This window comes from Hermetia illucens, chromosome 3 (assembly GCF_905115235.1).
Source record: "Hermetia illucens chromosome 3, iHerIll2.2.curated.20191125, whole genome shotgun sequence".
Lineage (NCBI taxonomy): Eukaryota > Metazoa > Arthropoda > Insecta > Diptera > Stratiomyidae > Hermetia > Hermetia illucens.
Genome location: NC_051851.1, coordinates 94,788,656 through 94,815,194, shown reverse-complemented (window position 1 = coordinate 94,815,194; position 26,539 = coordinate 94,788,656). Strand labels below are relative to the sequence as shown.

The 26,539-nt window shown below is 44.7% G+C and overlaps 1 protein-coding gene across 1 annotated transcript in view; it reads right to left on the bottom strand.

Moving 5' to 3' along the window:
* Nucleotides 1-11,702: 11,702 nt before the first annotated feature.
* Nucleotides 11,703-26,539, bottom strand: part of LOC119651710 — a 48,474-nt gene continuing 33,637 nt past the window's right edge. The window contains exons 3-4 of the mRNA XM_038055423.1: nucleotides 24,934-25,116; nucleotides 11,703-12,285 (exon numbers count right to left, since the gene is read on the bottom strand). Coding sequence (XP_037911351.1) covers nucleotides 12,194-12,285; nucleotides 24,934-25,116 — 275 coding nt within the window. The 3' untranslated portion in view covers nucleotides 11,703-12,193. The remainder of the gene's footprint in view (nucleotides 12,286-24,933; nucleotides 25,117-26,539) is intronic.

Sequence of the window (26,539 nt, the reverse complement as noted above, 5' to 3'; positions counted from 1 at the left end):
CTTTTAAAAGAACTCCAGAATAATTTGGTTAACGACCTATGGGATGGCGCTATTACAACGGTCAAACTAATCATAAAAGTTAACAGGGAGATAAAGAGATTCTGTGGTAATCTGTATATGTCCCCTATGATGCAGAAGAAGTCCCCAGTAAAGCATTCATCAGAGCTACCAAATATGCAAAAAGTAAAGGCATGAGGGTAATAGCAGGATGCGATGGCAACGTCCACCACATATGCTGGGGAAGTTACAACAACAATGCAAATCGAAACTATTAGGGTATCTAGTAGGAACCGATCTGCAGATTCTCAGTTTGGGTAATGCGAAGAGACTAACTCTTTTGAGGCTAACTCAAAGATGAAGCGGATCCTTGTTAAAGAGCATACCCGGGAGTTGGGTTGTTTACGTTTACAAAGCGGAAGGTATACGGAAAGCGTTGAAGAAACGCTGAATCATTTGCTTGAAGTGCACTGCCTAGGTAGCATCCAAAATCCCACCTCGGGGCCGACAGGTGTATATAGCCCTCAAAATCGAGAGACTGGAATTTGATATGCAAATTAATACCACTGGAGCGAGCAAAATGGACATTTAAATATTCCATAGATTCAAGTTTGCAGGTCCGGATGGCATCATTGTGCGTTAATAATAGAGGGAATGGATGCCCTAGGTCTACATATTGGGAATATATACCGTGCATGCCTAGCACAAGCTTATATCCCAATTATTTGGCGTAATGTGAATGTGATATTTATTTCCAAATCAGGGATACTCACCTACATGGATGTAAAAAGTTTCCGACCCATCAGTCTAACTTCTTTTCTACTAAAAGGACTAGAAAAATTAGTACATCGTTTCATAAGGAATACAAACATTCCTAAGTGGCCACTTCATCATAGGCAACGCGCCTATTAGTAGGGTAGGGGAGACAGCGCTCCATGAATTCACGGTAAAAATGGAAAAGGGGATGTCCGCGGCGCATTCATGGACATCGAAGATGCCTTCAATTATGCCTCTTTTGCGGCATATTGGTCGGCCAGAAGTCTAATGAGGCATGATGTCTTAGGAGCTGCCCGCAGGGAGGGGTTATCTCCCAGTAATGGATACCTGCTATGGCTCCTGGGGGACAAAAAAATCTTCGCGCAAGCATTTGTGGACAATATAGTCGTAATAATTACCGGCAAGTTTGCAGACACAGTATGTGACCGCTTGAATGCAACTCTACATGAAATCCACAGTTGATACCTTCGCAATGGACTCACGGTGAACACTAGGAAGACGGGGCTGGTTATGTTCACTGGGAACGTCAGTTGGGACAGCTATACGTTACCCACTATAGCACGAGCGAAAATCCAGCTGGTACAGTTAAGTATTTAGAAGTGCATCTCGACTTCAAGCTACCGTACAAGCACCATATCCAGGAACAATTTCGGAAATCCTGCAAATGGTTCTGGTGCTTTAGGACTGCAATAGGTAAGACCTGGGGACTTTGACCGCAATAGATTCATTGGATGTATACATTCGTAATAAAACACATTTTGATGTATGCATGCATCGTCTGCCGAAGTCTCGCAGCATTTACGTTTGTCAGGGATGATGGGCGACTTTGGTGCATTGCTGCATTCTGTACCACCTCAACACATCTTCATGGTTTGTAATCGCGTACGCGGTGACACGTAAAGCAAAATAGATTGGATTGCTCGGGGCAAAAGCAATTTTCGACAGTGTTTCGATCCGCCGACACTCTTGCTATTGCCGCGAGTAAGAGATGTCCGTTTGTCCACCGACTTTCACCTTTGCAGCGTTTTTTGTTCTCAACCGCCAAGGCTAGCCCGACCTTTTCAAGCTAGGTTTTAACCGCTCTCACCGTATCCGCCTTGTAGATCTCCACATCATCGGTGTGCTTTGCTGCTACAACTATAGCCAGTTCATCGGCAAAGCCAATAATCGTGCCCTCTTCTGGGACAGGAAGCAGAAATACACCGTTATACAGCAAGGGACCCAGCACCGAGTCCTGTGGCACGCAGCTGTGACGGCGTGTTTTTCGTCCTTATCCGTCCCGTACCAGTTTGCTCTACCAAACTCATTAAATATCCAAGAACATCTATGTCAGTCAATGCGACTGTAAATTGCCCCAATTGATGGAATTAAATGCATTTTTGGCATCATGTGCTAAAAGGGCACAGCAGCCACCAGAATTCAGTGCGTCTTTTGCCAAGCTCACCACCGTGTTTATCACATTAACCTTCTTTAAGGCGCGCCTCGAAGGTGTTAGTGAAGAGGTCAGCCAGCTTCTACGCCCTGTTAGCGCTGTTATCTAAACCTGGGACCTTATTGTCACCGATCCTACGACATATTTTCCGCAGCATCTCCTCGGTAACTAGATGTACTATGCACTAACTAACTTGGACCACCTTTTGTGGAAATCAGTTAATTTTTTTTACTAGAACTTGAAGAAACTTTGCAGTTTTCATGCGGGAGAGGCGAGAATTTTTTCCAGGCGTTTTTAATTTTATGCGAGCGCCACTTAAACTGTTCAGGGCTCCGGGTCAACTTACTTTTTTGAGAAATTCCGTTCGACTGGACAGAGTTCCCACCGATCCCTCTTCCGGTTGTTGGCGCTTCTGACGGGCACACGGTCTTAGCTTTCGGCGTGTTTGGCGGGCGTGTTTGGGTGGTCACTGTGAAGGGAGTTAGTGAGAAAATTTGCCAAACAATTACTCTAACTAAAGCGGCGTCCACTACAGACCCTTTGCCCTACCTCTCAGAGCGTATGAGACCCCAATATTCGCGAGCATCACATTTAGTTCCGCGAATATTTTGAGCAGAAAGTATCCTCCCGTTTTAGTTATCCGGCTGCCCCATTCAAGAACCCACGCATTAAAATCATCTGTCATGATTATCGATCCTCTCGAATCCAAGACCAGAACCGTCAGCATCTGCCTATACTCGTCAGCTGGCAGTTATATTTAGAAACTCCTTTGACTTTCGCTCTGATAAATTCCTTCTTCAGGTACTCTATTACTTCCTGGCAATTGGACCAATTTGATCCTTTGAGATATTAGGTCCTGCGCTGCCTGTGTGGTTGAGGTTGATTTGTATCAACTTCATCTGCGATTTGCCTTGAGGACTCTCCTGTATTGCAGCCTGTAATATACTGCTGGCTCCTTTTCCTTTCCAACTTTCTGTCCTAACGACTTTCCAATTTGGCTGAAGAATTTGTATGTGGTTACATACTTGGATTTCTTGAACTGCAACATAAGGTCTCCTTTCTGGGACCGTCTTATTCTGCTAACATTATCTCCCAATTGATGAGTTCTGTGTCTGCCTTCATTCCCCTGAGAATGTCAACGTATATATGACTCTTCTTGTTTTTTTCCAGGCTTCCACATCCTCTGTCTAGAATGGTGACTGCGTGAGTATCGCCGGCAGTTTCAGCCGTTATCGCCATCTACTATACTTTTTTGGAAGTTGAAGCCCTTGCACGCTTGCTGCCCTGGTGATTCCTTCAACCATCCGCGCTGTCTCTTTCCTGGCTCGCCCATGTTTTGAATTTACGGGGCTTGTGTTATCTGGTTTACCTTTTCATCGGGCAATTCCACTTGTCTTTTTCCTGGAGTTCGATAGCAATCATCGTCCTCATATTCTGATGAATATTCCGGCATTCCTTGATAAACTCGTAAAGCTTAATGGATTTGTTACCTCCTACCTCCCCGTTGGTGGTTGCCTCTTAATCACTGATTAAATTTTGGAGTGCCTTCCTTTCGTATCCTCTCGGTAGACTCTGCCCACAGGGGGTAGCACTTTCAATTGTGGGCGTTCCTGCCCGTATTGCCCGTAGCTCCTCTAGCCTTATTTCATACGCCTTAATTGTGGTATTTATAAGGCATAGAATTTAAAAATATCGATCGTATCTACATTCACTCTTATAAATTAATATTTCATAGTTGCTTTTGGAAAGGATCCCTTCCGCATAGCCAAATAGCAGTCTTACCAGTTTTATCTTTATCCCAGACAGAGCTATCGACTACTTTAAAGAGCTCACTATTAACTGCAACATCTGGGATCATTTCGTCTTGTGTGTCGTCGCAAAGAGGTTTCCTTGTATGAACCTTACTATTGCATTAAGTCTGAATAGCGGCCATGTGTTGCTTCCTGCAATGTGCCCGTCGCTCTTCTCAGTTGCCTTTTTACAGAGTGTGCAAACCTCTTTCGCTACACCTTCTACCTATCCAATTTTTTTACCTTTGCTGCTAGGACGCATTTCAATTGTCTTTTCCGTCGGTACTCTGCTTTTCTGATGTCTAAGTCCCCCGAAGATTAAATTCCTTCACCATTGTCTGCTGTTCTCCAGTTCCTTTGAACTAGAGAAATAGATCACCATTCCGTGCAATCATTATTTTAATTCCTACATTTCTTAGGGGAAAGGAAGTTAGCATGGAGCCATTTCTGCTGCCTTTCCGCTGATACTTAATGGCTATCAATTCTTCGTATGCTTTTCTCTGGTCGCGCTCCTCGTCTTCCTGCATCCTACATTATTAGGTAGCCTGGAATCCTGTGTAGATAACTTAATTGTTTCAATTGCTTTTCCCAAGGGATTTCTTATGGGGAGGTTGATGTACATATGTATATGGGGGTTTGGGTCAGTGAAATAACAGCGAGTATCAATTGTGTCTCTCATTTTTCTAGCAAGCCAGTCTGACCTACTTTTCTTTTCCAGCTATCCACCATGTGAAGAGGCCAACTCATTAGAAACGGGTTATAACCTTTCAGAAAAATGATCAGGAAATTTGTCAACATCAAAATATGTGTGTCCACACAAAAACAAAATCGAACATCTTATTCTTTTTCTTCAGCCTTCGTTCTGTTCACAATCGGGGTCGGCTAGTCGTGATCGGTCTCGCCATTTGGCTCTATCAAATGCCTGATCTGGATGTAATCTGGAGGCTTTTAAATCCCCAGCCAGTCACCGTTGTTTCAGCTGGCTTTTAGGTCGTTTACCATAGACTCTCGTTAGCGCGAATTACGTGACCATACCATCAAAGACGCCTCTCTCGCAGTTTTTCCAAGATCGGTGCAACTCCATATCGATCGCGGATATCCTCATTTCGGATGTGATCAAAACGTGTCACGCCACTAGTCCAACGCAACATCTTCGCCTCCATTACAGCAAGACGCCGTTCATTGTCTTTTATAGTCGACCAACAGTCAGAACCATAAAGTGCGACAGGACGGATGACATTGCGGTAAATTTTAGATTTGAGACGTTCGTTGATACGTCAATCACAATGAACACCAGTTGTGGAACGCCACTTCATCCAGGTTGCGTTAATGCGTCAAGCAATTTCACAGTGCAGTTCTTCATTGGCTAATAGCGTTGAGGTATTTAAATCGCTCAGTTCTGGGCAGGTCACTGTCGTTGGCAGTGATTGTGCCTGTATCGTGGGCCGCGGTTTTGATACACCCACCACACTTCGCATTTTACTTTTCGGATCGTGGTAGAGTAATTGAACCCAGCACATGATTTCTTCTAGCACTAAGTGTTGGCATAAAGCATACCAGATTAGTTCGTGTGGCACACGGTCAAACGCTTTCTCTAGATCTAGAAATGCAATGTAAAAAGGGTAATGCTTCTCACGGTATTTCTCCATAAGTAACCGCACGACAAATCCGGCTTGGTTCACGGTTATTTCAACGATTTTGCGAATACTGTTGTCAAGAATGCATTCAAAAATCTTCATGGTATGCGAAAGTAACCGGATCGGACGGTAATTTGAACATTCTGCTGGACCACCTTTCTTTTTCCATATTAGAACAGTGGTACTTTCTTGCCAGTCTGATGGTGTTCTTCCTACCTGAATAACCCGATTAAAGAATTCACTGAGCTACAGTGTTGAGTCCCAGCTCTTCGATTTTGAGAGCTCAGATGCCATGTCGTCAGTGCCAATGGTTTTACCCGATTTCATTCGTTTTATTGTCTCCTCGACTTCAGTTGCACTGACAGGTGGAACTGCTCCAAATGTCGGCAATGATTGTGGAGGCGGCGGATGAGCAAATTTTTCAGTCGAGATCTACTCGAAGTATTCTAGGCATCTATCCGTCGCGGCTCGTCGGTTGGCAAGCAAAGTACCGTTCTTGCCATTAACGCAACAGAAGTGTGCGTTCATTTTGGCTTTTAGCAAGTCAATACAGATCTCTCTCGCCATCCCGAGTGTCCAGTTTATCATAAAGATTTTTGTAAAGTTCCGCTCAGGTGACAGCGATCGCTTTCATTGCTCCCCGGTTGGCATTCTTATAAATTTGCCAATTGGCCAGCGTTTTATCGCCGAGAAACTTTTGGTAAAGGCGTTTCTTTTCACAGACCTTCGTTTCAACATCGTATTCCAAAGCTAAGTTTTTCTGTTGATGTTCTGCCTACCTGATCTGGTGACCCCGAGGGTTGCAGAGGCCGCTTTGTGAATCGTGTCTTTCATTTGCTTCCACGATTCTTCCGATTCTTCTTTCTTCTCACGAAACCGCCACCATTTAATGTGTCGGGGACCAGTGCGTTCCTCACGCTATTTTATCGGTGGTTTTATTCGCAGGACGGCAAAATCGATTATACGCTCGCCACCCTCATTGCGCGCCCCAAACCCCTTTCCCCCATGGCACCTGTTACCGTCTGCCTTTTCATCCACATGGTCATTGAGGTCGCCGGCAATGATGATATAGTTGTCAGCAGGCACGAGACAAGTCTTTTCATCGAGAAGTTGCCAGAAGGCATCTTCTTCGGCATCAGTTTAACCTGTCTGTAGTGCGTACGCGGTGAAGAAATGAATAGTGCGATCAGCTGATATAATAGTGAGCTTCATCAGCCGATCATGAAATCGTTCGACTTCTTTAATGGGATCACGGAAACCCTCTGAGATGGCAATGGCAACACCGTATAGAGTGTGTGGACTACCAAAATAGAGAAGTTTGTAGGCATTTTTACCGCTTTCGCGTTCAATGTGGCAGCTTTTAGCGCCAGGCCATTTTTCCACTTTTCCACTTTTCCAAAGTGTTCTCGCGAGTTCCTTGGTCTTTCCAGTTAGGGTGCCAACATTTAGCTTACTTATGTCCTGACGCCGTCCATGCGTCAAGAACCTTTTCGCATTTCTCGAAAGGACCGGGGTCCGTTCTGCCGCGTCGACTGAGGTGCATTTTTCTGAGACTTGTTACTCGATCCAGTCATCTTGTTTCTAACGACATTAGATGCATTTTCTTGGCCGTCCTATCCTGGGACTTGTGACCAAAAAACAAAATCATGTTACTGCTTAGTGGAGCGTAGGGCATCTACACCGTCTCTGATGAGCTTGTGTTTCAGTTTCAAGTGATGCAAGTGATAAAATGACAGCAGCAAGACAAAAACAGAAACATCCGTGACGACCCCATCAACTATCGCGCCATCAACGTAGTGTCATGAATCCATTTTAATTTTTCCTTGTCACGGAAACGTTTTCTCCACATTGAAATCGACATATTTTGATTCATATTTTCATCATCATCAACGGCGCAACAACCGGTATCCGGTCTAGGCCTGTCTTAATAAGGAACTTCAGATATCCCGGTTTTGCGCCGAGGTCCACCAATTCGATATTCCTAAAAGTTGTCTGGCGTCCTGACCTACGCCATCGCTCCATCTCAGGCAGGGTCTCCCTCATCTTCTTTTTCTACCACACATATTGTTCTTATAGACTTTCCGGGTGGGATCATCCTCATCCATACGGATTAAGTGACTCGCCCACCGTAACCTATTGAGCCCGATTTTATCCACAACCTCCACGGTCATGGTATCGTTCATAGGTTTCGTCGTTATGTAGGCTACGAAATCGTCCATCCTCATGTAGGGAGCCAAAAATTCTTCACAGGATTTTTCTCTCGAACGCGGCCAAGAGTTCGCAATTTTTCTTGCTAAGAACCCAAGTTTCTGAGGAATACAAGAGGACTGGCAAGATCATAGTCTTGTACAGTAAGAGCTTTGACCCTACGGTGAAACGTTTCGAGCGGAACAGTTTTTGTAAGCTGAAATAGGCTCTGTTGGCTGACAACAACCGTGCGTCGATTTCATCATCGTAGCTGTTATCGGTTGTGATTTTCGATCCTAGGTAGGAGAAATTATCAACGGTCTCAAAGTTGTATTCTCCTATCCTTATTCTTCCCGTTTGACCAGTGCGGTTTGATGTTGTTGGTTGGTTCGTCTTCGGTGCTGACGTTGCCACCATATATTTTGTCTTGCCTTCATTGATATGCAGCCCAAAATCTCGCGCCGCCTGCTCGATCTGGATGAAGGCAGTTTGTACGTCTCGGGTGGTTCTTTCCATGATGTCGATATCGTCAGCATAGGCCAGTAGTTGGGTGGACTTAAAGAGAATCGTACCTCTTGCATTTACCTCAGAATCACGGATCACTTTCTCGAGGGCCAGGTTAAAGACCGTCGTAGACCGTTGTTAATGTCGAATGGTCTTGAGAGTGATCCTGCTGATTTTATCTGGCCTCGCACATTGGTCAGGGTCAGTCTAGTCAGTCTTATTAATTTCGTCGGGATACCGAATTCTCTCATGGCCGTGTACAGTTTTACCCTGGCTATGCTATCATAGGCGGCTTTAAAGTCAATGAATAGATGGTGCAACTGTTCTCCATATTCCAACAGTCTTTCCATAGCTTGCCGCAGAGAGAAAATCTGATCTGTTGCTGATTTGCCTGGAGTGAAGCCTCTTTGGTATGGGCCAATGATGTTCTGAGCGTGTGGGGCTATCCGGCCTAGCAAGATAGCGGAGAATATCTTATAGATGGTACTCAGCAACGTGATACCTCTATAATTGCTGCACTGTGTGATATCTCCCTTTTTATGTATGAGACAGATAATGCCTCGTTGCCAAGCGTCAGGCATTGATTCACCGTCCCATACCTTGAGCACAAGTTGATGAACCACTTGGTGTAACTGGTCGCCTCCATATTTAACCAATTCGGGTGTAATTCCATCGGCTCCTGGCGACTTATGATTTTTTAGTCGATGAATTGCACGGACTGTTTCTCCTATACTTGGTGGTGGCAGTATTTGTCCGTCGTCTTCAGTTGGCGGGACCTCCAACTCGCCTATGTTTTGGTTGTTTAGCAGTTCATCAAAGTACTCAGCCCATCGCTCCAATATGCCCATTCTGTCGGAAATCAGATTTCCCTCTTTGTCTCGGCAGGATGAACATCGAGGTGTGTAAGGCTTCATCCTGCTGACTTATTGGTAAAACTCTCGCGCCTGATGCGGTTGCTCCCTGTACTTTTCGAGTTCGCAGACCTGCTGGTTCTCCCAGGCTTCCTTTTTCCGTCTGTGAAGTCGCTTCTCCGCTCGCCGGAGTTCGTGGTAAATCTCCGCGCGTGCCCGCGTTCTTTGAGAATGCAACATTACTCAGTATGCAGCATTCTTCGGTTCCGTTGCTAGAGTTCCGACTCTTTTTGCGGCTGGGACCAAGTATGTTTGTGGCCGTATTTATGATAACGTTCTTCAGGTGATTGTGATCATTTGTTCATGCTTCATCTCCAGGATCTCTGTTGTCTGCGGTAATTGCGGCATCCATTTGCCGCTTATAGGTGTCGCGGAGGGCTGTGTTGTGTATGGCTTCAGTGTTAACTCTCACCTGATTGTCAGAGGGGATTCTAGGTGGTATTGTTATTCGAGCTCGGAGCACCATGCCAACGAGATAGTGATCCGAGTCTATATTGGCCATCTATATGTTCTGGCATTCATCAAGGCTGACAGATGCGGCGTTGGGTCAACACGTGGTCAATTTGGTTGAAAGTGGTCCCGTCTGGAGAGACCCACGTATGTTAGTGGACCGCTTTCCACGCAAACCAGCCATTTCGTGTGACACTGCTAATTGAATAATCCGCAGTCCGTTATCATTTGTATTTTGATGTAAGCCATTGGAGCCAACGTATCGCCTGAATACGGGCGCCTTCCTTACCCGGCTGGTAAAATCTCGAAGTATCATATCATATCTGGGGCAGGCTTCGAGGGTTCGCTTTACTGCCTCGTAGAAAGTATTCTTCTCTGACATTGCAGTCTCCTCTGTAGGGGCGTGAACGTTAATGAGGCTTATATTTCTAAACTTGCGTCGCAAGCGCAGAGTGTATAGCCGTTCGCTTATGTTTTCAAAGCCGATAACAGCAGGTTTCATTTTTTGGCTGACTAAGAAGCCTACTCCGAGCACATGGTTTACTGGATGGCCACTATAATATATGGTGTAGCGACTATTCTCCAGGAAACCGGTCCCTGTCCAACGCGTCTCCTGTAACGCTGTTATGTCAGCCCTATATTGGAACGGAGTATCGGTTAGCTGCTTGGTAGCTTCTTCTCAGTATCAGTAATCGTTATTCTTTGTCGTTGCTGGGTTCGTTGTTGTGTTATCCGACCAGCCCGAGGCTCCTGTTGTGGCTTCGTAACTTCGGCTTTCTGTGCAGGGTTGTCAGCCCTGCCCAACCCCCAACCTGGAGGACCAGCTGGTACAATTTATCCCGTTTTTAGGCGCGGGAGGCTCGCTTTGATTCTTCTCCGTCTGCAGCTTTTCGTTAAGAAACAGCTCCCAGCGGCCACCACGTGGAGGTGGAGGTAGGGTTTGGTAGTAGACCTGGTGGTGTTGGTTCGGCTGACGTTTCCCAGGTTTTATGCTCCATCGTGGGTACCAATCCACATTTCGCGCTGGGACCTATACTACCCTTTGACCATATTTTAAAAGACATACTTAATTAAATTTATCTTCTGTAGTTTGTTGTAAAATTTCCTAGTATTTTTTTTTGAAAAGCTATAACTCCGGTTGAAATATAAGTGTTTTCCAAGCGGGCACAGTATATATTCTGAATATGTAGACCCGGGACATATTATTAGAGGAGGGATGGTGCCATCCGGACTCGCAGATTTGTATCTATGGAACGAGTTAAACGTCTATTTCGCGTCTATTGCCTTGAGCGCATATTTTACATGCTGCTTTGGAAGAGCATTTCAAGCAGATGGTTTACCGTTTCTTTATTACTTTCTGTGTACCTTGTTGCTCTGTAAAATTAAGTTACCCAAAAGCTGGCTAGTTTCTTTGATAAGAATGCACTTCGACTTCGGGGTGGCCCCAATCGACTTAGTCGCTAGATCACTTGGCCGACATTAACTTATGCTCTCTTCTTCAGCGATTTTTGAGCTTCTTTGTACCGATTCTACCCAACAATTGGTTTAGACCCTCCTTCCCTTTTCTCTATAGACGGGCATGCATATACCCTGCGAATTATGAGCTACGCACTGTCGTCCACCGAAATATCCTTGCAAAAGAAATACATAGAGCTCTTCACACCTACCGTGCTTAGCTTCCGGTTTTCGATTGGTTTGTAAAACACCTTTCATTGCTAAATTCAACAACTTCGCAATTATGCCAAATGCTAAGTTTATTTTTTACAAATTCTTCCTATTTTTTGTTCGAATCGTGCGAAACACAGACTGCATCCTGCAAACACGGAGTTGATTTTGCTCTCGAGAGTCGTTAATTACAAATTGGAATTTACTATACAATCACATCTGTTTCTTTTGCTTTTGTTCTGCTTGATTTATTGGTGCAAGTATCTTCTAGGATATTAATTTGCGGTTTGAAACTGAAAAGAGGAATTTGCTAGAAAGGTTCCTTTTATTGGCATAGCATTAAAAACCCACACAGGCTCTACTTTTGTATTTTTTCATTTGAACAAGCTAAAGTTTCTGCCTCGGTTGTCTCGGATTCCTTACCTACGATTTTAAAGGATTATCATTGAAAATATAAAATGTGCATAGAATTCAAATTTGGATACGCAAAGTGAAAAATGTCTGAGGTGTATTTATAAGGATATGCACCTTACGATATTGCAGCTATTTCACGTCTACAATAGTCCGTTTGAGAGGTACTTTTCATTATTTTTTTTTAAATTTTTTTGGGTTGCTCAAAAAGTTTCACAACGTGTATTTATAAATATAACTTGCTTTAAAGGAGTATTGCGCTGATATATTCTTCTGAGGAGAATGCACTGGAACGTCGGCACGGTTTCTACTAAGCTATTCACTTAAAATATTTGATCGTGCCTGAGTATCTAGTCTATGTATTATATTTATGTAATTGCTATATATCTTATTCGAGTATTTGAATTCGCTAAGTCGGGAAATTGGTGTATTTTAGAATCCTTTACTGTTTATCGACGACAGAATCAGAGACAATATTACGGAAAACACTGGCACGAAGAAACTCGTGTATGCCTGGAAATCACCTGAAAATAGAAAAGAAAATGTCAGTTTTCAGTGTTTTAAGTAAGGAACCTATAGTTAGTTCAAGTACAATAATATCATAATGTGGAGTGATGTCATGTAGAACATGGAATATAAGAAAATTAGACGAGGATAATCTGAGGGCTTTTCTTGCTCAACTCATCTTAAGGATTACATGCAGAAATTATTCGCCAAAGCTCAACTCGTTCTGTCCTTCTAGATCGTTTAAGCGCATGTGCAGTAAATGAAAACGAATGAAAAGGGTGACATTTTTGGCGACAAGCTGCGAATATTGTTCCATGGGTGGTAAGTGGGAAATGTTCATGCGGCATTTACAAGAAATCCGAGTGCTTGCATCCAAATTCCTTGAAAATCTGTGACAGCATTATTGCCACATTGCTCAATAATCTCGCAAAGTTTCCACCATGGGTAGGGTAGGTAGGTGTCAGTGGCTGCTCTGAGGAGTCTAATTAGCGCTTTGGTGCGCCGTTTTGATGCCACAAACTCCTAAGACCGTGACTGTTGTTATGGGAGCAGGGAGGCAGAATCCAGCCGGCTCGGATCTTCAGAGCCAGCCCGTAGCATTCACGAAGGAAAGCAGCTCTCCCACCCTGCAGCTAGAAATCTCTCTGAGGTCCCCAAAGAATGGTTTACCTAGTGTCCGCAGCCTGACTCGAGCCAGAGCTGGGCAATCGCAGAGAAAGTGCATGAGGGTTTCCCTTCCTTCTTCGCAACTTCGGCAATGCGAGTTGTAGGGTATGCCGAGCCTAGCGGCCCCGTGCAGACTGCCGTAATCTTGAATGCATTTGCACGCGTCTGGCACAGGAGCTCTCGTGATCGCGCTATGTTATAAGCGGGCCAAATTCTCCTTGACTTGGCACAGCTTGTAAGCCTTCGCAATCTCAGGCCCGCGGCTGCTAGGTAGCACGAGTAGACTCGGCCCCCGACAGCTACCAGCAGAACACCGAGTGCATTCGTCGAGGGACTGCCAAGAGCAGAGCCTTGCCTGGCCAATCCGTCAGCTCGTTCGTTCCCCTCTATGCACTGCCCCACCAGCCGGGAAGATGTCGTCGTTGAGTACAAGGTCTTGATGGCCGCTTGGCTGTCGGTCAGAATAGCTATGTTACGCTTGGGGCTCAAATCACGCTCCAGCCATCGACAGACTTCCAATACCGCCAGGACTTCCGCCTGGAATACACTGGCGAAACCTGAGAGACCATACGACTTGGATGCACCCCGCGCCGACTCCTTGATCCGTCCGTAAAGAATACTGTGTCATAGTCTTGCAACACGCCGCGGGTCTTCCACTTTGCCCACTATATTTTTGTATTCGTATAACATGCCGGTCCCAAAACCAAGAAAAAGGGCGAATATATGAAAAAATGTTATCAGCATTTCTCTTCTTCTTTTTTAGCCTTTGTTCGGTTCGGAAGCGTGGACGGTTTATTCACTTTGCTTGGTTAAAGGGCAGTATAGGCTCCAGAGCGAAAGGTGGATTGATACTTACGATGGAGCAGAAAACCTGGGAACTAACACCATCAGCTCTACTATCAAACCCTATCTCCACTTCCACGTGGTGATTGTTGGGAGTTCTTTCTTAATGAAAAACTACGGACGGAGAAGGATGAAGGCGAGTCTCCCACGCCTAAAAACGGGACAAACTGGGCCAACTGGTTCTTCAACTTGGGGGTTGGGCAGGGCTGGCAAAAATACATGGAAAACATGAAGCCTGGGACTAGATAGATTTTACGGACCCGCAAAGAAAACGGAAAAGTTTACGCGTTTTCTCATGGAACGTTCGTTATAACAGCTTTGCAAGAGATGCGCGGGACAGGGACCGTTTTTCGGAGAAGAGCTACTACACCATATATTATAGGCGCTATCCAGTAAACCATGTGCTCGGAGTAGGTTTCCTAGTCAGCCAAATAATGAAACCTGCTGTTATCGTATAAGCGAAAGACTATGCACTCTGCGTTTGCGAGGAAAATTTCCAAATAAAAGCCTCATTAACGTTCACAAGACTGCTGAGTCGGACAAAGATACCTTCTGCGAGGCAGTAAAGTGGACCTTTGATAATCAGGTGGGAGCAAATACTGACGCCATCCACAAACAGCGGTCTCCGTAGCAGCTATAACGGAGAAATGGATACGGCAATGACTTCAAAATCACCTGAAAAGTATAATCGTTGCTACGGCTGCAAGCATACTTGGGCCCAGACGCAAAAAAAGTTGGAGCGACCATTTGACCGCTGAATATTGGACAATGCTGCATTCTCACAAAAGGAGGGCACGCCCAAAGCTATTACGAACTCCGTCGAGGGGAGAAGCGACTTTACACACAGAAAAGGAAGCCTGGGAGAACCAACAGGCCATTGAACTCTAGAAATGCAGGGAGCAACCGCACCAGGCGCGCCTTATACACCTCGATGCTCATCCTGCGGAGACAAAAAGTTCCCTTTTAGGCCGTGTGGGCATGTTGGAGCGATGGGTTCAGTACTTTGATGAACCGTCCAATAATCAAAATATCGGCGATTAGGAGGTTCTGTCAGCTTAAATCGACGGACAAATGCTGACACTATCAAGCATGAAAAAACAAGTCCGTGAAATTCATCGGTTTAAAAATCATAATTCGCTGAGAGGCGATGGAATTATAGCCGAATTAATTAAATATGGACCAACTACACCACCTGCATATCGTCGGCTCATATTAAAGACGTTTCACTTCAGGCAAATCAGCAACAGATTAAATTTTCTTTCTGTGGCAAAGGATGGAAAACTGTTGGAATATGGCTATCAGTTTTACCATCATTCACTCGTCGACTTTAAGGCCCCCTGTGATAACATAGCTAATGTAAAATTGTACACGGCCAAGGGAGAATTCGATATCTCGACTAGGCTGACCCTGATCAATGTGCGAGGCTAAATAAAAGCAGTAGGATCACTCTCGAGACCATTCGACATCAACAACTAAGACGTGTATACTTTTCAATCTGGCCCTGGAGGAAGTGATCCGCGATGCTGGTGTAAATGCGAGAGGGACTGTTCTCTTTAAGTTTACCCAAATAGTGGCCTCTGCTGACGATATATATTGGGTTGCACATTAATGACAATAATGATGGCAGCAAACAGAGCCTATTTCAGCTTACAAAAATTCCACTCGAAACGTCTTCCCATAGGGTCAAAACTCTTACTATATGTGATCTTTCCAGTTTCTTTTTGGAAACTTGGGTTCTTAGGAAGAAAATTGTTGCCCGCGTTCATCAAATTTTGTTAATTCTCTGATGGAAAAAAAACAAACTTTTTGATTATGTAGATTAGCGGATCACTTGGGAGTCTTGGGTTCTCTCCAAATACCAGCTCCGCGTTGCTGGCAGCAAATTCCTCTCGGCGGGTTGTACGTAGGCCGAGTAGGACGAGAGGCAAGACTTGAGTCCAGGACAGATCGTCGCGTTACATAATGGCAGCTTTCAGCGTCCGGTGCCAACGTTCGAGCATCCCATTGGATTGCAGGCGGCGACGGCGGCGGGGGCTGCGGTGGCCGTGATCCAACTCGCTATGCTCATGCGAGTTCCTCGGGGTCACCAATGTCTGGTTCCTAATTCCGAGCCAAACAAAGTGTATCGTTTTATTCGAAGCCCTATTTATTAAAAAATTTGTAAAACCAATATTTGATAAACTTATATATGACTCGCGAGCGACACTCTGAATTGCAAGGCCGGTTGTTCTTCATGCGGTCCCTCTGCCTCCAACCAACGGCACATTTTCACCGCTGGCTCTCCTGTGGCGAGTTTTAAAACGCGTGGAGAGCGCCGGTGGCGTCATCTAACCGCTCGCATTCGCAACATTCGAAATAAATTTCGAATGCTTTTATACTCTATTCCAATGTCCTTACATAGACGGACAATCTGAATCGGAATTGCCTTTAACTTGGCGGAGAATTACTCGTGGTTTGGTCATACGTACCTACTATCTGATGAGAAAATCATAGTTCACCTTCTTATTGAGCTGGAATTAGGGGAAAACATGGTCACAAAGGACCCAGTATTTGAGATAGATAATGCTGGATTTATGCTCCCAAGTTTACTTTTGGTTGATTGAATGGAAATGTTGGTGGTACCTTAACCTAGCCAGCTAGAAACGGAAATTCATTCGGAAATATCTAGAAATCAAATCCTCACGCATCTGAAGACTTTCGCTTTACTTTCCAGAGGCCGGTAACATTCGAGAACTCATCTAAATTCTATACTGCACATATAATTTGTACTCATATACATATGTATATCTCGTGTATGTTTCCTTGCGGCCTTCATATACGTGTATAATTAGGAGGGCTCTGCGCATCTCAGGCAGTTCACTTTACTGTGGCATTGAAACATATCAATCCAAAAAAAGCAAGCGATGGCGTCTTGCGGTAATGGAAACGAAGATGTTACGTTGAACTAGTGGCTGGGCACGTTTTGATCACATCCGAAATGAGGATATCCGCGATCGTTATGGGGCTGCACCAATCGTGGAAAAGTTGCGAGAGAGGCGCCTTCGTGCTAACGAGAATTCACTTGCCAAGATTGGCCTGAACATCGAAGTCGATGGTAAACGACCAAAAGGCAGGCCTAAACAATGGTGGCTTGATACGCTGGATGGGGATTTAAAAGCTTCGTCCGTGCATTGCACCGGTGCCATAACAGTGCAATGAGAAATGAGATGGTCCAACCTCTCTCACATCGAACCACAGATTCTACACTGATTGTTCTCCATTCGCTATGGGCTTTTTGTAAGCTAATGTGGTGACCACGCCATCCTCAGAGACAATTCAGGTATTTACCGTGAATTGCCTTCGACTTCCATTGATCCATCCGTTCTTTGTGTGGCTTCACCCTACAAAAAGGATTGAATGATCGATCTTTCAATTTAAGTGCAGTCAGCCCGCAAACTACCTTACAAACAGCCGCATGTAAGGGACTCACTTGTTCTTTGCTGTAAAAATAAGCGCGTAGCGAGGGGACTTGTTGTGCCACAACGTTAACTACGTCCCTGCCTCCGATATCACAAGGCACGTTTTTCAGATCACCAACTCGAGTACGGGTTCTTGGGTCAATCAGTGCACTGCAGAATAGACTGACGGGGAATACAGCTTCCTGAGGTCAACGTATCTATTGTCTGAGGGTGAGCTGTCAGGGGCCAAGCCTCTTGTCTACCAAGACCGTTAGTGAGTGTTGATAGCCGCACCCTGTACGAGGTGACTCTACTATTAACAAAACGCTACGGATCTAGACTGTTTAGTCGAAAAACGTCTCCCCCAATCCAAGATGTCATGCGAACCGTGTCCATTGGATAGTTTGCAGTCGGGGGTAACTGACTGTATTCGAACGGAGCCTCACTGGTACCTGGTCGCCTCAGTGTATAAGTTAGACCTTACTGTGCTACGGGGGGCTATGGCACGCGGACCTCCTAGCCCGGACACTCGTGGGAATTAAAAACTAAAACCAATAAAGCGGTACCCCGTACCGCACACAAATTGGTTACTCAGGCGGAGCCACATCTCCGAAATACTGAGAGACAGGCGATTACATTACAAGAAGGGAGAAGTTAGGACGACAAGCAGTGGATCCAAGGTTAACATTGGTATACCGCGTGGACAACAACCAACAAACGCCACTGCTCAAAAAGCAGAGACCAGCAAAAGCACGTCTGAGATAAATATATCAGACGTCAGAAAAGAGACAGGTCTCAGTGGCGCAGGAAGCTCGTCATCAAGGGCATTCGACTGCCCATACTGCCAAATATGTTTCCCGAGTAAATACTCACTCGTGAGGAGCAGGAAACTATCGAAGACCTTGTTGTCAGGTAGATGTACAAGGGATGGAGTTCGAAACTTGTATTCACTGCGCTTTCGACCAGATCTTATACTGGTGGACTGCGCGACGGAAGACACTGCAGAGTGTATTAGAACCATAGTTCCTGAATTGCCAGGCTGGGAAGGGGCAGAACTGTCAACATGCGCTGGATGATATACCAGGAGCATACATGGTGATAGTTTTTCTCTCAAAAGACGCGACAATAGAGGCGGACAATGGACCTCCTAATCGCTCAGAATGAGGATCTTCATATGCGATTATGGAGAGTCTTCAGAAACAAAGTGGAGGGAAAGGGTAAACTCTTTTCGATCGTGGTAAATTACCGATCCTTGGAGGCAATCAAATATCGGAGTTGCCATATCAACTATTGATTTGGTAACATACGATACGGAAAAGCCGAGGAAGGATACCTCGGAGGAGATACCGGGTTAAAAGCATACCGGAGGCGGAAAGGACTGGATCAACCAGGGAAGTAGACCTGTTGCCCCGTGAATGACCTAAACCTAGGACTCCTAGGGCTCAGGGTGGACAGCGGCGCGCAGGAAAGCGCCATGTCGGAGGAGGAGGACGATACTCCGAGAGAGGAGAAGAGCTACAAACAATAACGGAGCCAATGGCCAGCACTAAGATAGCCCAGATAAACCTCCACCATGCGAAAGCTGCATCTGCGGTAATTCCAGTGGCAAGTTCCAAGGAGTACATTGGAACGGTGACATCAAGAGCGAACTGGAAGGGATCATGGTGAAACAGGAATCTGGCCAGAATGAGAACAGAGGCTCGAAAGCTCTTCAACCGGGCAAAACAAACCGGGGACTGGCAGAGGTACGAAAATGCACTGACTGAGTATAGCAACGCGATCAGGGAAGCAAAACGGAATAGTTTCAGGGAATTCTGTGAAGGGATCGAACAGATCATAAAAGCAACCAGGCTTTATAAGGCTGTTGCCAAAGACGGGGAAATATCCTCTGTCTGCTTGCAGAAGGAAGATGGGACATATACAGCGAATGAGGAGGACAGGGTACTCCCGCTTCTCAGAACTCATTTGCCGGGGTCCTACCCCACGGTAGCAGGCGATAACATTCTACCTGACACGCCAACAATGAATAAAAAGGGGAGGAAAGGAGAACTGGAAACTAGCAAGAGACGTATGCTCAGAAGCTAAGCTAAGGTGGGCAGTGGAAACTTTTAAACCACTGAAATCACCCGGAGTAGATGGCATTTTCTCAACACTTATCCAGAGAGGCCTAGGAATCATCTTAAAGTCTCTTCTAAGGGTGGTAAGGAGGAGCATAGCACTGGGATACATATCAAGGGCATGGAGACGGGCAAAAGTGGTCTTTATTCCGAAAGCAAGTAAAAAGGATCCTTTTCGCCCTAAATCTTTCAGACAAATTTGCCTAACATTGTTCGTACTCAAAACGATGGAAAAGGTCATAGACAACTATATTAGAACTAACGTTCTAACGCGTAATCCCCTACATCACTGTCAACACGCTTACCGGGCAGGACGATCAACTGAAACTGCTCTGTATCAGCTGACAGATGTATTACGGGATGCCAAGAAATAGCACTGTGTGCGTTTACGGATATCGAAGGAGCATTCGACAACACATCGCACACAGAGATACAAGATTCCCTGAGCCGCAAGGGAGTGGGAAATACCCCGGCATTCTGGATGGGCAGAACGCTAGAAAGCAGGCAAAATAGAAGTACAGGTAAGAAGTACAGAAGACAGGTACAAGTTTTGTTGTCATGAACACTACTCAAGCTTGCCCACAGGGCGGGGTACTGTCACGGCTGATGTGGAGTGTGGTAGTGGACGAACTCTTGGACGTGCTAACAAATACTGTAATACAAGTCCAGGGTTACGCGACGACATTGTTTTAATCTGTAGGGGCAAATATGAAGACACCCTATTTGATAGAATCCAAACTGGACGAAGGGCTACTAGTGCCTGGTACAGGAAGGTGGGAGTGCGGATCAATCTAGCCAAAACCACCATAGTACCATTCACTAGGAGACGTAAGCTTGATCACCTGAGAGCCATAAGGTTACATGACATGGAGGTGAAACGAGAAACGGAGGTATTTGGGAATTACGCTAGACCAAAAATTACTCTGCAAGACACATGTAGGAAACACTTATCGGAAAGCCACGAGGGCTCTGATGACTTGTAGGTCCATTGCAAAAAAAAAAAGGGATTGCAGCCCGAAAATAATATTTTGGATATACTGCAATAGTAAGGCCAATGATTACCTCATCTGGAGCTGTAATCTGGGCAGAAAGAAAGGAACTCAGCACACAAGCCAGGGAATTACACAAACTCCAAAGACTGGCTTGCGTGTACATCAGTGGGGCAATTAGGGCATGCCCAACGGCATCCTTGGAGGTCCTTCTGGGATTAACCCTTCTCCATCTGCACATACAGATGTAGGCAAGGAGGGCAATATTCAGGATGGCCGAGAGTATCAGTGAGGCGCGGAGCTGCCTAAACCGGACGAAGATTGATATTCTTTCTAGGCGGTATCCCGAATTACTGATACTAAAGGATAACATGACAACTGACAACGAGGTTTGACTTTGATAAGAAATTTGAAACACGTTGGAGTAACAAGGTAAACTTGGAGAGTGTGGTTGGGACGTACGGCTTAAACCAGCAACTGATTACTTGGTACACTGACGGATCCCTCACACCAGGGGGAGTGGGTGCCGGTGTCATTGGTCCAAGGAAAATGTACTTGGAGCCAATGGGTAGGTACACTAGCATATTCCAGGCGGAAATATACGCCATAGACAGATGTGCCTCCTTTAATCTCCAAAGGAACTACAGGGGGCAGAACATTGCTATTCTCAACGACAACCAAGCAGCGATCAAGGCACTTAGGTCCAACCAGGTGAACTCTAAATTGGCTTGGGAATGCCTTGAGAGACTGAATACACTCGGCTCCTCCAACAAGATCTGGATACTCTGGGTTCCACACCATGTTAGATTGGAAGGCAACGAGGCAGCGGACGAACTAGCCAAGAAGGGAGCAGGGACGCCTTTACACGGACCAGAACCCTTCTGTGGAATGAAAGACGGTTTCGTGGCTATGACTGCAAGAAAAGGAGGAACGGTTGAGGGAACTATACTGGGTGGGCCTACCAGGGATGGAGCTTATTGGGATACGAACCCATGCGCCAAAGGCAAGGAACCTCCGAATCATAGTGGGAATTCTCACTGGTCACTGTCGGCTAGACTATCACCTAGGAAAGCTAAGGCTTGCTTGAGATACTATGATTAATAGGTACACTGTAACCAGCAAAAGGGGCATAATAGTTCTTTAAGGACGCGGTGCGAGTTTCCCTTAACAGAATAATAATAATGGATTCCTTGCGGAATCTCAAGGTGTTTGTAGAAGTCTGTTTCTGTCATAGCTTGGATGTAGAGGTCACTAATACTATGTTCGGCACGCGGCTTGTGATGACATTTGTGAATTGTTTAGATTCGAGGTTTATTTAATCTAAATTCCATCAGAACACCACGGCCAAACATGTCCACTATTCGTAACAGACGTTTATGATGGCCATCAGTATTAGCATACAACTTGATGTTATCTAAATATATATATTTATTTCAAAATTATGCCCTCTAGCATTATTTAGTAGCCATGAAAGGAGGATCAGTGCAATACAGAACCAAAGAGGATTCAACGGTTCTCCTGGAAAAATTCCTTTCTGTATGCAGCTGGGCTCTGGGGTGTTGATAAACTCAGTTAATGCACTGACATGGTGGTATGCCACCCTTCCGTGACTGTCACAAAAACTTTATAAGTTTGGGATCAATGCTATACACATGTTGGATATCGATCCGGTAGGTGTGTGGAAATACCGTAGGCCGGCTAATGACCTAATTTAGGCCATGTGTCAACTGACCATGTAAACTGGTGACCTTTTCATACCGTAAATTCTACACCCGATCCAGACCGGGGCCCCTCTAGTTCAGCAAGCTGTTTATAGCTCGTCGGACCTCTTTTTTGGTAACGCAAAATTCATGCCAGGCATTTTGGCGTGGCGGGTGCTTCATGCTGTAATTCACTCATCATGTTCAGCATGCTTGGGGGGTAACCCTGAAATTCCACCCTTTTGCTTCTGTTACCAAAAACTATATTCTCAGGTTGCCCTGTTGGCATTCGATGAGTGATTTGAAAAGGCTCCGCTTGGTTCCTCGCGTACGCTGCGTTTTGAACACGTTCGGTGTTACTTCCTTTATAATTTTTTCACTACGGTTTTAGTCAGCTAGCAATGTCCTGTCTTAGTGAGTCACGCTGACGTTCTAGTCAAATTTTCCATAGTGGGTCTCTTAGATCAATTAAACGAATAACAATAAAACGACCGTGCAATCTGACAGCCGCAACTGCACCACAATGCACAAGCGATTGTAATTGCAGGAGCTATATATAATATCAAGCAGAACCTGGCTCCTCGGCGTCACGACGCAATATCATTATTGATTTGAGATAGAATTCTCGAACTTGCTCAAGGTGCATAGAGTCTGGGAATAACTGGTCTATGCAAAGGATTTATTTCCGAAATTTCTATACACGCTATTTGGAATTCGTCATGAGCGTCACTCACGCGATGACTTCAAGTTGAAAATCCTCCCTGATGATGGTCACGATTGTGTCTTTGTGAGTAATGTCACGGTACTGGTTCGCAACCTGCTCAACCGTCACGTGCGCGTATTGCGGGAAATGCTCGACGAATTTTTGGTGCAGCAAGCAACGGTAAGATGTTGTAACTTGTCGTTGTTATTTCGTAGTAGGAGCGCATGTTAAAGAGTTTCGTTTCCTCAGTCTACTCCATCTGCTGCCTACTCGCCGTTGTGGCGAACCACCCCACAATTAGCAGTTTCGACGCCGTTCTTTTCATTACGGGAGCTCGATTCAGTCACCAAGTCAGACGACTCCGGCCGGTTATCCGTACCGCAGTCTAGGTTTCTGCTTCTCATCATTCAATGGGTTTTCATTTTATACCTAACTGCCAGGTGGTGCACATTTTCAAATTTTATTGCTACTTAAACGTCAACAACGCCTCGCACATGGACTGACTCTACGGCTATGAACTTTGTGAGGTAAGGTAAGAAGAGTTGGAATGAGTTTATCTTCAACGAAACCAATGTTCTCAGTCTGACGCGTCATCGCACTCACCCTATTTACTTTAAGGGTTAGAGCAATTGAACTGGATGTTGCGCGACGCCATTAAGAGCGCTAGATCTGCTTTTGCTGCCTTGTCTAACATTTGGAAATGCAGTTATCTTAACGCCTAGATCAAGTGCACTCGTATGCACTGTGACCGGAAGACGGAAGTGGCAGTGGGTAGGTCCCACATTAAAGAGGGGCGACAATTGCATTGCGGGCTACGCCATGTAATGGAATCCACTCTCACAAGACATGCAGGCGGTTCGACCCAAGGGCACTTGGTACAGAACAGTAGAGGAGGAGTGCGAAAATCTCACGAAGTGGTGGGGGGAACTGAAGCACATTTCAGGTAACCGCGAACGGTGGCGCGTAGGTATGGTTAATGCGCTATACCCCAAACTGTTTGGCCTTAAGTCCTTCGTGACTTTATGCCAGGTGTGCCGGTTGTGCCTGAGTAAGGTACAGCTCTGATAAATCCCCATCGAACGCGGTGGTATTTCATTTTGTTTAGGAAATTTATTTTCCTACAAATTCACTCTGGAGGTTCTGGACCTATCCTGATCAACACTTCTTGCTTAGTAGAAGAAATTGTAATGTTTATTTAACATCGCTTTTATAGAATAATCTGCAATCCAGGGTACTCGTGTTACTATTATATAATGTCGATGTTTTCCTCCTTGGGAAATTCAGCAGATTATCCGAAGTGCATTTCAAATACTGTCAGTTGATTCGCACTACCTTCAAGATTGCCTATATATACATAGATATATATGTCTACATATATTTATATATCAAAGGGCGGACAGCTTAGCCAAAACATCGATTCTCATGTTGTCCACCATTACGTTAGCAATGTCGACAGACTTTAACTGGTTTCAACTTTCATCTACATATTCCAGTGCGTCCAAGAAATCTCCATTTTTGAAAAACAGGAAAGGCAGATTGTTATCATGGGCCTTTCCCTTTGGTACCGATTAGTCAACCATAGCGACCGCAGAATGGACTTGCGCAGTACAATTTTATATTTACTTTAAGAAAGGACGCGAACGTGGCCTAGTGGTTAGAGCACTAGGTTTTACATAATAAAAGATTGTGATTCAAATTTCACCGTTGACAGAGAGAATTGTGTCGTGGCTGGACGTCAGATACCAGGGGAAAGGGCGGACATTCATGCGAAAGGAGTATCCATTTTGTTCCAGGATATAATGGGGACCGGATGAAAGGGTTCAATTAGTACTTTCCGCCTCACGTCCAAATGCGCACTGCACAAGCGCGGTAAATTTTTTGAAGTAGTGCATGATTGAGCCAAGTGGAAGTACCCCACTATCCCAAAACAGATAGCCCTGTGGCAAATAGGCACCTGCCAACGGGCACTTCGATGCATTGTACGTGCATAATCCTACGTCCCTAAGGATCGCTTGCAGACAGGAGTCGATTGTAATGAGTAAGCAAGAATGCTTTTAGTATCACTGCGAGTTTTTTCATTGTTCTCAAAAATTGAAGGAACATATTTTGACTTTTTAGGAACTTATTACGATCGTCTAAACAATAATAATAAATATAGGAATATGCTATCCTGTTTTCCATTGTTCATTAAATTTGACAAAGCTACTTACCCATATTGCACGAGTAATCGCGGGTGTCTTCTTCGTAGCCATTTTCTTCATCGCATAAACATGCTTTCGTGTTTGGTGTTCCTCCAGTGATTTTACCAAACGTTGAGATCCTTGTTGCATTTTCAATCGCACAAATCATTCCTTCATCACATTCATTGACATTGCTGCACATATGTCGTAGCCCTGGAAAATAAACGGGATCATCTATGAATAGAATTGAATAAGTAAGAAATCGGGTTTTGAATCCTGTTTGTGTGATGTTGGTTTCCATTTGTCTTTGCACTTGCCAAGCTGTTGTAGTTTCGTTATCTACAACATTAATTGTAATATCGAAGCTGAAAGGTTTTAGCACATGTCGGGATAAGTTTTGCTTGTCATAGAGAAGTATAACGAAATTTTTCGCTTGGTAGGTCTCTGAGACTGCTTCAGAAATACCATAATAATACATAATATTACACACAACCATATTCGCAAAACGAATTGTTACACTCTCCCCTTATGTATATATGGGGAGTCCTTAAATTTAATGCAGTAAAAAATTTAAAAAAAATTATCCTAGAATACATAAAAGAACATCTCGAAAGCTCAATCGACAGGAGCGGATTGGTGGCAACTTATGTGGCATTGTAGAATGATGATCTGCGTTTAACTTACCTTTATCGATTTCGGGAAGTCTTCGACAGCGTCAGCAGGAAATGTATCTGGAATGCTCTACGTAGAAGGGGCATTGCCGAGAAATTAATATTTATTATTAGAACAATATATGGCGGTGCAAAATATCGCGTAAAATTTGGGAGGACTGTATTGCACTCCATTACCGATACTATTCCTTCTTGTTATCGGTAACGTCCTTCATGGAGGCTTGGCCTGGACCTTAGGAACGAACATCATCTTTCCTTAAACACCTCGATTGCGCTAATGACATTCGCTTGCTCTCTAATCGCATCTTGTGATTCGGCCAAATGGCTTTAGCTTTGGAGAATGATGCAAGGAGACTTCGACTGAAGAAACACACCAACAAAACCAAGGTTCTCAGACAGACTGGTCCCCCGTGAACAATTTGTATATTTGTTTATCTAGGTAGCATTGTTTTTGCCGACGGCGGCACCGACCTGAATTTCGCTGGATCCATTAACGACGCTAATAAGCCTTTTGTCTAAAGTCTGGAAATGCTACTATCACAATACCAATATCAAGTTGAGATTGTACATGAAAAGTAGACTATCCTAAGATGGCAGACAAGTGGGTTGCGCGAACATTACGTGACGCAGAATAGTGGAGAATGGGTGCAAACTTTTCGGAAAATCATGGTGTGAGTTGCAGCACATTTACAGGGATTAAGAGTGGATGAATGTAGTTGGCACTCTATGCCTTACCGGGGATTGAAGCTACCATATATGATGAATTTAGGAGGGACTTTGCTGTGAATTTCTAAAATATGGTAATATACCATTACTAACTTTATTAAACAGTTATAATGATGGGATGTACTTTGAGGCTTCGAGTTTATAAGTGTCTCACTATGTTTTTTTTCCAGATTTTATCAGTTGGATAGGATCTGAAATAGAGAACAAAAATATAAATTTGGTTTTATTCCGGAAAGTAT